The 13,035-nt window shown below is 32.1% G+C and overlaps 1 protein-coding gene across 2 annotated transcripts in view; it reads left to right on the forward strand.

Annotated features, from left to right (window-relative positions):
- The window catches only part of LOC134721410 (kinesin-like protein KIF15), a 56,440-nt gene extending 50,193 nt beyond the window's left edge, over positions 1-6,247 (forward strand). For both annotated transcript variants that reach the window (XM_063584394.1, XM_063584395.1), the window contains 7 exons: positions 500-648; positions 970-1,060; positions 1,520-1,608; positions 1,996-2,067; positions 2,753-2,825; positions 3,498-3,629; positions 5,408-6,247. In XM_063584394.1, the coding sequence (XP_063440464.1) occupies positions 500-648; positions 970-1,060; positions 1,520-1,608; positions 1,996-2,067; positions 2,753-2,825; positions 3,498-3,629; positions 5,408-5,533 (732 nt within the window). In that variant the 3' untranslated portion in view covers positions 5,534-6,247. The remainder of the gene's footprint in view (positions 1-499; positions 649-969; positions 1,061-1,519; positions 1,609-1,995; positions 2,068-2,752; positions 2,826-3,497; positions 3,630-5,407) is intronic.
- The last annotated feature ends 6,788 nt before the right edge of the window (positions 6,248-13,035 follow it).

Consider the following 13,035-nt stretch of genomic DNA (forward strand, 5'->3'; position numbering starts at 1 on the left):
TGACAACCCTGTGTCTTGTGGTGAAGATCGTGTCCGCTCTATATCTTGAGAACCGTTATGATTTCAAATATATTCATGACATCCATTTTAACCAACACCAGAGGGTGTGTCATGATGTATGTACAACTTTATAGGTCAAAGATATGTCTGTCTGTTGGTCTGTCCATCGCTAACAAATTTGATCCACACTATATTTTGAGAGGACAGCTGTTTTTATTTCATTCTTTATACCTGACAAACATTTTCAACTTAACATATATATTAACCAACACAAGAAAATGTATCATAATGTATTGATCCTATTTTACCCCACGTTATTGACAGCGGGGCCCACAGAGATGGCTCCCATCTCAATGGTATCTAGTTGCTTTTAGTTTATCTTGATTGCAAAATGTCCTTATACATGTTATAGCAGTTCGTTACTAATGAAATATACCGTATGATAAGTTTGTTTACATATTTAGGTACAAGTAGATAATTTTAACCATCTTTTTTTCAGATAAAAGAAAACAAAGAAACCTATGAAAATGAAGTGACTGATTTAAAACAACAGGTAGTAGTTGCAGAAAAGAGACTGATTGATAAAGAGTCTGAAAGTGAGGAAGTATTTGGTAAACTGATAGAAGAACTAACTTCTAAAAATGATAGGTATCCTTTGTATGGATGTATTGATTGATTAATATGAAATATAAAAAAGTGTATCAGGGAATAATGGATCAATGCCTTAACTTTGGAAAAAATGTAGATTGACAACAATAGAAAGGGGGGGGGGGTCTTTCAGATAGACAGAAAAATAATAAAACACTTAAAGACAACATCACCAATAGTTGCCACATGTAACTATTTAAATTTATATACAAGTATGACTAGTAACTAATTTCAATAAACATAAAAGTTTTAAATGAACAAGTTTTAAGCTATTGACTTAAAAAGAGTAATAATTTCTTATTATCACCTTAACACCGCAAGACTTAAAGAAAACAACAGTGACTTATGCCAATCAATTAAAGAACTACAGGAAAGCAAGGAAGAAAAGAACAGAGAAAATGAAGAATTAAAGGTATATATTTAATTAATATTTTAATAGTTTGCTTGTTTGGATAATTTGATGCCTATTGCTTGAAAGCTTTTATAGAACATTGCTACAGGGAACTAGCTTTTTCCATACTAAAGGCACTCAGGAAATAAGAATGCATGTGAACAGAAATTTTCCTGAATTAAACTTATTGTTGAAATATCTGGTCTTAATTTTTCCTGCCCAGGTGAAAAATTAGGTATACCTGCCTTTCAATGTTTTTCACTTTCGAATATAAAAAAATATGTAACAATTGGATATTCCTGTAGTGCATTGATTCTATACATTTTTGTTCAAATGTATATACATGTAGTTATATGAAAATTAGGATTGTGCCAGAGTTAATAGAATTAAAAAGTTGTCAATAACCAAACAAAAAAGGAATGAAAAGTTAAAAATACATAAATGAAGTGAAAACTGATGTAATTTTATTTTTTATTTCAGAATAAATTAAAAGCGATAGAATCACTTTCTGAAGGATTCCGTAATCAAAAACAGTGTCTTGAGTATGAAATGCAGAATAAAAGGGACACGTAAGTATTGGTGAAAATTTATTAAAAGATGAAAGATAAATACGACGAATTGTTTTTTATACCAACCAAAGTAATACAATAACACGAACGAAACCAATTTGATTGCATCAGATGTGCTTTTCAACAATTAATGTTTATTTAGTGAAGCTTGGCGCCAGAATATTTGAAAGGCTTATACAGATGTTGAAGGGCTGTCAGATGAAACCAAAAAAGACCATATGTACAGTCAAAACTTTACAAGGAATCAAAGCTTAACATGCAGGAGATACATTCCTTAACTTTAGATGATTTTGAAATTTTCTCACAGTAAATTTGAATAGAACACTGTTGATTTTTATATGCCTGTACCAAAGTTTTATATAATTTACTTTATCTTGTTATTTGTAGTCTGGACAAACTGTCGGTAGAATCTATGGTCAAAGAGGAACAGATTAGAGGACTTGAAAGTGATTATGAAATGTAAGGCAATACAATAGAAAATACCAAGAGAAAACAATTACTAATTACATTCAACATGAATTGTAATTGCAAGGGTTAAATTGAAAAATGATTAAGGATAGAGTTTTTATCAGCTTGATTTAGTAAATTCACCTTCCTTTATTTGACAACTGTTTAAGTATTTATAATTTCATTAACTGTTTTTGTTTTGCCCATCAGTGTATGACTAAGAAGTTTCATTACTACAGGAATAGAATCAACCAGTTTATAAAATTAAGACTGCAATTTTCACTACTTTGTTTATTTCTTGAGCTATGCGAAATGTTTTGTAATCTAAAGAAAAATTATGCTTTATAGCTATAGGACTGTTGCATTGTAATATACACGATACCCATGGAAGGGGTGACTACCAATAGAGGAAAATTACAAATTTCACTCACATTTTCACTTACAAGTTTAGATTTTAAAGTTACTTACCTGCATACCATGTTGTTTTATTATTTAACAGTCCTCAATTAGAACTGAGAATCTTTGACATATAACATTTATCCGAATTTGAGAAAAATCCAGTTTAATTCAAATAAAAAAAATTAAAAGATAAGTATATTAAACTATTGTGATTTTTACCCTGTCGCATTTTTTGCAATCATAAAAATATCGCAGTAATTTCCGAATTAACAGTACTAATTATGTTGCATATCTGTAGGATGAAGGAAGAATCAGCAAACATAAAGGCTGAAAATGAGATGCTTCAGCTTAGATTTAGTGAAATAGATAAGGTAAGTCATACTGCAAATTCATGTCTGCATGTAAGCTTACATATAATTCCATCTTCGTTGAGTTTTGAAATTCATGGTTCACCCATGAAGTGCACATAAATTGATATGCCAAGAATATTAATGAATTCTCAGAACACTATATTTATTGTGGCAGTTTTCAAAAAGAAGTAGACACAGACTAGCATTAAAAGTGTCATTCCAAGATACCGAGTTACCTAAAATTGAATAGAATAACTTTATGTAAAAATTTTCTAACCATTGAAACATGCTCAAAACTATAAACTGAATTTATAGTTTGATGTCTCTGAAAGGCTAGTTTGTTCGAAAAAGTGTTTAGTGAATGTAATGAAAGTTTTTATAATATGTTACATTTGATAAAGACTTGAAAAACTGAACAATTAGCAGTTTCAGTATCTAATAAACTATTTGTGATTTTTTTGGTTTAAACTCTAATTTTACGAAGTTGGTAGCTAATCGATAATGTAGGGGTGAATGCTTTTGAAAAAGAACCCTGAAAAGGCCTGAATGCTTTAGATTCTGAAACAGTGAATTGATGAATCATCTGACATTTCGTTTTTTTTGAAATTGCCAAAATGTACATTGTTTCACCTTTTTGCAGTTGGTTGTATTCAATTTGAGTAGATAATTATAGTTTGTTAATAATTTTTTCAGGAGATGAGTGAAGTGAATGAGAGAAATAGGGTATTACTAGAGGAGAATGCTAAACTTGTAGGACATCAGAACTTAAAACAGAAGATTCATTATACAGCCAAGTTAAAAGATGAAAACAATTTCTTAAGAGAAGTAAGTTGATACTACATATTTGTTATAATTAAGAATGGATATGGGGAATATGTTAGAGAAAACAACCTGACCAATTGACAGAAAGCAGACCAAGGCCACCAATGGGTCTTCAACACAGCTAGAAAATCCTGCACCTTGAGGTGGGTTTCAGTTGTCTCCTAAACAAAGAGTACTAGTTCAGTGAAAATGGTCAATCACTCTGAACTCCAAAAACATATAAATGTACTAAAACGAAAAAACATACATGACTATAAATAACAACACATTTTATATTAATTTACTGATTCTAAAGAGAGAGATCAAGACAAGGAAACGATTGAATATCCAGTTGCTTTGATCAAAATATAATAAATTCATGAGATTAAGTATCTTTAAAGCTGTAGCTGTTTGTTTGATTCCTTGTGTTTTTTTTTTATTTTTTACTTTTTAAAAATTGTCTGTACCTTCACCTGACCAATCCCAACCACATTATCTCTTAGTTAACAAGCTTCCATTGAAATAATTTTCATATAATATTTTATTAAGACAAATGTCAAATGATTAACAAATTTAATGGAAAAAAAAATCCAAAAAATAATTTGAATACATGTAGTAATAAAGAAATTCTTCTAATATTGCTCCTTTGGGTGATCTTTTCTTACAGGTTTGACTATATTTTGTAAATGAATGCACATATAAGTAGACTAACATGATCTCCATGGAAAGAGCTGGTAACTGTCTATTTTAGGCCTTACTTGGAACAAACACTTTAGAATGAAAATAAGGTGTTTCATGCACTCTTATAACCCTATCAACGCTATACACGGCATATGCCGCGATGAAGTACGCCGTTCGCCACTGCTATTCGCGGCATATGCCGCGTAGAAAAAGGATTTTTCATTAGGACTCTTAAACCATTCGGTTTTCATTCGGGTTCTCTCTAATTTTTCCTCGTTTGAATCTAGGATATGCAAGGTCTCATTTGCGCTTGAAATCCCGACAATTTTTATAGTAAAATCATGCAGTAGAAGGAAAATAGAAGGAAAATAAAAACAAATATTTTGACAAATGCAAATGGCGGAAATCGGAAACGAAGCTGTAAATATGGGAAAATTTCAGCATTTCCTTGGCGAAACTAACAACGAGGATTAGTTTAAAGGTTTCTAGTTATCTCAATGTGTTTATTACATTAAATTCGTGTGGGAAATATGATTTGATCGATCATTACGAGACGTAGAAAAAGGGTGGAAAACGGAGGTTGACTGAAATTTTTTAGGACGAAGCTAATTATTTGTGCCACGATTACATAAAACGTTATGTATGGTACAATACGCTACGGAATCGGGCAACTGGTGTCTTCTTTACAATATGGCAGATAAAACAACAAAATAAATGAAGACTAAAAGTAGTTTTTATTCAAAATTCAACACAAATGTAATAAATTACACCTTTTACCTGTTAATTACCTAAAAACGCAGGTAACCTGATAAAAATTTCAGTAAAATAATTGCCTAACATTACAGTTCATGCTCTCCTGAGCATTTTTCATGCAATAACTTTCTCTGTATCTTATATAATAAAAAAGATACAGCAGTCTGAAAAGGAAAATACTGTTCTAATGAATGAACTAAAAAAAATGCAGCAGCAGCAGCCATTTTTCTATTTTTTTGTGTAGCGTTGAAAGGGTTAAACAAGCACCTTGTTTGTATAATAGTAATTACAGGTCTAATTAACTAAGAATCTTAAAATCAGTCTCCCAAATTGGACATGTAATTTAATACTTTATTATTTAATTGCAGCAATTAAGCAAGCATCAGCAGGAAATAATGAAATTAAAATCAGGAACACCAACGAAGAAGGAGAACAGAACTCCATTGAAACAATGGAATGAAAAACCATGGGAAGAAACAGAAGAATCTTTATAAACAAAACTGTCTTTTTATTTTTTCAATATTAGGTATAAGTCAGTCAGATTTTTGTGTATCTTTCTATGATCTCTGATTAAATGTGTCAATCAGGAATGTGTAGTCAATGTTCTATGAATTGCTATTTAAAATATCAAATACTGTTTGAAGAAAGGAAATACCTTTGATATTTTGTATAAGAATGTTTTCCTGTTAATAACTTGACATGTTTTGGGCAAATTTTAATATATTTTTGAATGAAGCTACAATTTTATGTGTATTTATTTGAATTTTTTATCATGTTCATGTGTAAACATAGTTTGTTTTCAGAATATGTCTTTGAAAATCTGTCCAGTTTTGTTGGTTTTATGTTCCTTAAGTGGCATCCTATTATGTTTTATGCAAAATTTCATCCTTTTCCATTAAGATATTAAGGAGAAAATGTAGTACAAACTTTGATAGTCTGTTCCAAAATGGAATTAACTCTGACTAAACTCCTGTTACAACATAGGAATATGGTATTTATTATCAGTCTAATTTATCTTGACTTATCTTTATCTTTCTAAGAGATAGAGCTGTTTTACCAGTTTTATCTAGACCTTTATGTCTCTTAATCTTTCTTCTGTCCTTCCTTTTCAGTTATGCCTTAAAGGGATTGTCTTAACTTATATTATCTGTATTGCTTTGTATACTGCCAACTAGAAGTCAATAGTAATTTTTATGTATGTAATTTTTTTTTAAATAATCTTTAATGTGTTATTAGCATAAGCATGGTTTATGTACATGCTATCTTGAAATTAACATCTTATCTCTGTAGAACCTCACCCTTTCCTAGTTTCCCAGCCTCATACAAAAAAAGTTTATTTTTTCCTGATATTGATCTAATATTGCATATATATCTAAAATTGAAAACCTTCATTACCTGTATTGTTAATTTATCAAAATTATAACCTATTATTCTTTTAAGGCAGCACCCATTATTCAAATAACAAGTCATATTGTGTGTCATTTTAGATCGTGAGGTTATGATAGTGCTGAGCACAAAAAGTGAAATTTTAAGAAATTGTGGAGTGTATGTGTGTAAATGTTATGTATAATTATCATGGGGAAAAAATGCTTACATACAGAAAATATTGTTGTTGTTTTTATCAAAAGTGTTGAGAGTCCAACAGTAAGTATATTGCTGTTCATGTTAAAAAATAATAATCAGTACTCTCTGCATCTTTTCTATAGAGAACAATGCTGGGGAGGAGAATATTGTTTTTTATTGGTTTAACTGTACATGTATACCATGGATTTATTAATTTGTTTTGGTGCACAATTTTGTGCCTGTCCCAAGTTGGGAACTTCTAGCCATTGTTAATCTTGTTTGTTGTTTTGGATCATTTGTATTTCCGATTTAGTAGCAATCTTTTCGCTTTATAAGCATACATAAGGGAAATTCACATAAATTTATGATCCCTCAAATGAAAATGAATTACCCTGAACAAATGTTTCCAAAGGTGGGGCAAAACTATTATTAAAAAAGCAAGGCAAGGCATACCAGTTATAATGAAATATACTGCAGCTGTGATATTTGCGCATTCAAATTGCGATGACCGTATAATCCTTTGTGATATACAGTTACTGAGTGTTGGCGTTGACAATGTGTTTTTGTAGAGTATTATTTATGACTTTATTACACGTTCAGGTTTGTTGAATTTTGTTGTTGTTTGTTCCAAATTGAAAAATTATGGTTTTTGACGAGCCTGCAACTTTTGTTGCAAAAAGCTCAACATAGGGATAGTGATCTGGTGGTGGCTTGTTGAAAAATGTATGAGGACGTTTGAAACCATGTCGGTACAGCATAAGTGGTCACTACTTATGAATACATGACCAGTAGGACCAAAGAAAACTCTGACCAATTCAAGATCACTTTCACCACTTTAAAGACAATTCTACCCAGTCTATAGAGAACTAGGACCAGTTGAAAGACAACTCCAACTTCTTGTGATTCAATTTTATTTAAAAAGAAAAATCCTATATAGAAAAGTTTGAAAGACTACTAATACCACTTATATTTTCATTGCATTGTATCCAGCTAGAACAAAATATTGAAAAGTTTTATTTAAAGTCAATATTCAGTTAAGTACACCAGTGATCTTTTCAAGTCGATTGTATATACTCACACATACCAAAGTTATGATTAAAAACATAAACATACAGGTCATGATAAGAAATTATACTAGTTCATGGCCTATAAAAGTAAAGTGTAATTGTATTTTTTATAAAATTTATATTGTGGGTCTGTGTTTTCTAATAAATGCAATAAAAAAAGTTAATTTTGCAAATAACCTTTCGTAATTGTACAAATCATCGAGGATATTTTAAATTAAAGCATCTGGAAGTATACAACTTTCAGTTACTTTTAAAAGAGGGACGAAAGATACCAAAGGGACAGTCAAACTCGTAAATCTAAAACAAACTGACAACGCCATGGCTAAAAATGAAAAAGACGAACAGAAAACAATAGTCCTCATGACACAACATAGAAAACTAAAGAATAAACAACACGAACCCCACCAAAAACTAGGGGTGATCTCAGGTGCTCCAGAAGGGTAAGCAGATCCTGCTCCACATGCGGCACCTGTCGTGTTGCTTATGTGATTACAAATCCGGTAAATAGTCTAATTTGGAAGGTCAAATTCATGAAAGGGAAGGGGATTGTAGTTACGACGTAAGGAACATATCCGATATCATTTGTGAAACGGTTATTCCATAACGGTCAACCAACTTGTGATGGCGTCTGTAAATTTTACGAAGGGATGATTTCAACTTCACCATTTAATACTCTTGGTTTAATAGCTTCCTTGTGAGCAGTAACCCTCTATCAAGAAAATCATGATAGGAAATGCAAGCACGGGAATATCGTATCAATTGGGAGATTTATACCCCGTATGCAGGTGTTGCTGGAATGTTGCTACTTAGAAATGGAGAGTTCACAATTGGAAAGCTGAAATCATCTCTTTTAAATCACGTGATACAATCAGTACTAGTACACTCATTAATAATAAAAACACAATATTGTTGGAAGATCTTGGAATACATCAGTAGAACTGAAATCAAAGTAGGTGTCATTATTTTAAGTGACCAAGCCATCGGAATAGATCATCCATACCATAGACTTTGTTAGTCATGTGTTTTCGATCAAATTAAGAAGTTTAAATGGTCTATGAGGGGAAACTGAAAAGGAAGAACCGTTCAGTCATAGCTTTGATTCAGAATTTGGGAAAAGTAAACTTAAAGAAATCAACCTCACCTCTCGATAATAAAATTAAAAGAAAAACGATGTAAGAATATGTTACTTCTGGTTTTTTTATGATTGGTTGCTTCAAACTTATTCTAAGAATATTAACTTTTTATGTACTTTTCATTTAATTAGTGTAAAAATAGCTAACTTCAATAATGTCACTACAGGTGACATTTTTTAAGGTCTCAAACCGAATACAACTGAATTTGTATTAAACCAGATTGAATTTTAGCAACGGTCAAAATCTAGAACATCAAAATGACGTCTAACATTAACCTCAATTTCATGATCTCAAATTGAAAGATCTCTATTGTTGGATAGTAATAATGATTTAAAATACAAGTAGATGGGAGAACACTTTGAAGGGTCACCGAACCACGGCCACTCAAAAATAACTGAAGTTGCTCCATGTCGTTGACAAGTATATAGCAAATGTGAATAGAGACTGAGTAGAACATTTTCTGAAAATAACCCCATCGATTTCATGATATGAGATTTTCAATTTCTTCATTTCGCATTTATACACGCTAGCAACTTGTAACAGTAAAACTGAAATATTAAAACATATTGTACATTTTCTTATCACGGAATTGAGCACAAGGCCATTATTAATATTGTATGGCATTGAACATACCCAACTATATCAGTCCTATTCAGGACCGATAACTCTGTCGATAGATATTATCGGGTATACAATATTGTTAAAACCAGACCAATCGTATTATACGTCTCTGTTGGAATGTATACAATAACACTTTTTTTTTTACACAATTTAAACTTTATTCATTGCCTGGATTTAGCTTTAAATATTGAATTAAAACATAAATAAATATAAAATCATATTCAATGATCGAAATTCATTTAAATTAAATTTGAATCAGAATATTTCTTTGAAATAATTATAGAAACATATAAATATTTGAATGCCTTTTAAGCAAAAAATATTTTTTTAAAGAAATTTTCATAATATTCATATTTTCCTTAAGTTTATTATGAAACATTCTTCTTCTGATTTGACACGGGAAGGAGAAGATATTTTAATTATTTGTACATTTATGAAAACTTTGGTATATCACTTTGGTTTTACATGTATACACACTGACAGGATGTTAAATGTCACCTGGTTGCTTTTGGTTTGCACGTCTACCTGACAATATATTATGATGTAACATTATAACCCAAGTTAGATTTTTTGTTCTAAAAGGAATGTATAAATATATTTCTAAAGAAAGATAAAATATACAGAAAACTTGAAAAACACCTTTAAAAAAAGAAAAGTAAATTTCTTATTATAGATATTATAGATATTGTAAACTATTTTCTGGTAACAGTATCTCCTGGATGAATATCTGTCAAAATAAATGTTCCCGTATGAAAAAATAAATATAATCTAGGAAAGTCTTATTTTAGAAATCATTGATTTGATGCAACATTTCCATATGATACATCAGCCGCCATTTTGAAAAATCTCTGAAAATTCCCTATTTTAAATCGATGTTTGACCGAATTTGCCCTGAAATTAAACTGTTTTAAGTAGTATTCTTCGCCAGCTATATGTTTGAATATACTTCATCGATTTGCAAAGTTTGAATTTTATTTACAGAATTTCTTTAATTGTTGTAAAAGTAGACATGGGTATCGGTAATTTAGCATTGAGTCAACGGAGAAATGACGAGAAAAAGTGCATGTTTTACGATTCCGATTTGACCGAATTTAATCAAAAATTAAACTGTTAGGACCAACATTGTCTGATAAAAATATGTTTGAATATCAAGGATTGATTTGCAAAAGTAAGAAAACGGATCATGTTTAAGAGAAAATTAAACTTTACAAATGGAAGTATTTAACGACCTTGACTGGCTATACAGCCCTCGCACGGTCGGCTCGGTACCCGAAGGCGATTGGTGAGCATTTAAATATTTTCTGCCGTGGGTCAGGAACTGGTAGTAGAGGACGCCGAATGGAGGCCGCCGTCTTGGTTTTGGTGAGTAGATTTTTCTTTGTTTACTATTTTGATGTTTTTTCTTCACTAACGGCTGCTTTCAGGGCCAGTTTGGTCAGCTTGGCAGCCCGCTAGCCTCGATGATGGAGTACTGGTAGATGATCTCGGACGTAGTATTATAGATGACAGGCAGCGTTATCAGGACCAAAGCCGTGAGGCAGTGAATTGTAGGTCGTATCACCCAACACCTAGGATACAGCCCTCGGACGTTAATCGGCATAACACTCCCCATGATACAATGGTTTTGGAATGCATGTTAACGCGGGTACGCCAACTACTACGTCTATCTGTACGGCTTGGATTGGTTTCTGTCATCTAAAGTAGTAAGTCGTTGAACATCTAACTGTAAACCCTCATCGAAGATAGCGGGTAAAGGAGAGCTGGCCCAGCACGTCCGTTCAGCTGTAATGACTGAGACGTGATGATGCTTAAACTTTATTGAAGCATATATGCATTTTATATGAGGAAATATAATACAAAATGGCGGCCATTATACGTCACACAAATCACGTGATGTCCTGCTTAGTTGGATATGGGATATTCAAACTTATTGAAAAAAAAGTTCTGAAGCAAATAAAACATATAATCAACACTTTTCGATCATCCAAAACTGGTTGTCGTTTGGTTTGCAAGTTTCACCGCAAACGCGGCCTTTGAATGCGGCATAAAGAAGTGTTGTTTTCATTGCTGTAGGCGCTAATAAATAGTAAGTTTTTTCTTTTTCTTCCACTTGGACTATTTTGAAATCTGCTTGGCCATCAGGACTTCCTTTTTTCCCAGCTACCCATAATCCACCCATTTCCATTCGAATGAAATATTCAGGCCACTTTAGTGAGGATATTGTAAAAGTGTTATAATATTTTGCTTGGAATCTAAATTTTGTCTGAGAGTCCTCTACATTGTCAGACACTCGGATAAAAGATCCAGGAACGTTAGCCATGTATAAACGCTTTGTTGGATTAGCCAAAGGTCGAATAGTAAATGGTCCTTTCGTCAAATGTTTAAGTTCATTTTCCTTCATCTCACGCAGACCTAAAAACTTCTCTACTATTTCGTATTGAATTGGATCAAAAAAGAAACTTAAGATTACATTTTCCTTATTTGGTTTGGTTAAAAATTCCAGCAATGATGTGTCCTGTGCATTTTGTTCATCTAACACCGCTTTTATTCCGTTTGCGATTCCAGGGGAGTCGGATATATGCAAAAGGGTATACATATGTAGCAAAACACCTTTGCGTAAAATTGCCAAGCAACAATACATATGCACATATTTCATCAGTCTTTCAAATTGTAATGTTTTTCTGACGTCAAGATGAATTCGGCAGGTCTTGTTTTGCAAATCTTTAATAATTGACGCCAACTTGCCGAGAAGACCAACTCCCGTGTCTATGGGTACGTGTGCGGAGAGAGACGAGGTTTCATGGCTGGCTAGTTTCCCCACTCCAATTCCGCATAAAAATTTTGTTGAACTTATAAAGACTAACTTTGCTCCCTCACATTCATTTGTCATTTCTTGGTCCTTTTCTTGACCGAGTATGCCCTTGGTAACATTGTTTATGTTTGGCTCCTCCTTCATATTAAAAGCGGCCATTCCAATACTGAGAATAAAGTAAGCAGAAGCTGCTACTGGATTGTCTTTTAAATAAGGCAATATCATAAATGCACCTCGAACTAATTTGACGCCAATTGAAATATTAGAGCTAAAATCTTCATTATTAGATTTCTTAATTTCTAAGGCTGCCGACACAAAATTTTCTATTTCTTTCTTTAATTCACTTGAATTCATGTCGACGATAGCCTTTGAAGCACTCTCCAAATTTCCCCTAAGACCATCAGGAAGCAAGGGTATCAGCTCTTTCATTATTTCAGGAAAGCCTAAAACAAAAACAAAAACTGTACAGTAAACTATATTTAACGTAGTGCAGTCATGTCATTATTAGAGTACAAAATCTTTTAATTGTTTATGGTTTGTTTAGTCTGTTCTCGTCTTGATTATAACACTATCTTTTTGGTACTACATCTTCAGCAACAACAGCAATTAGTCAACCAATAAATCAATCTGTGGTTTTTTTTCAGTTTTGACTGAATATCCATTTGCATTTTGAGAACTTAGTCACTATTCGACCTCTCCAAAATGATTCCCCAATAACACCACCTCATTTATCTAATTGTGAAAATGGGAGCCATCATAGGGATGACATACAGTCGAATTTGTTCTTGGAAACCCATGAA

This window comes from Mytilus trossulus, chromosome 6, assembly GCF_036588685.1.
Source record: "Mytilus trossulus isolate FHL-02 chromosome 6, PNRI_Mtr1.1.1.hap1, whole genome shotgun sequence".
NCBI lineage: Eukaryota > Metazoa > Mollusca > Bivalvia > Mytilida > Mytilidae > Mytilus > Mytilus trossulus.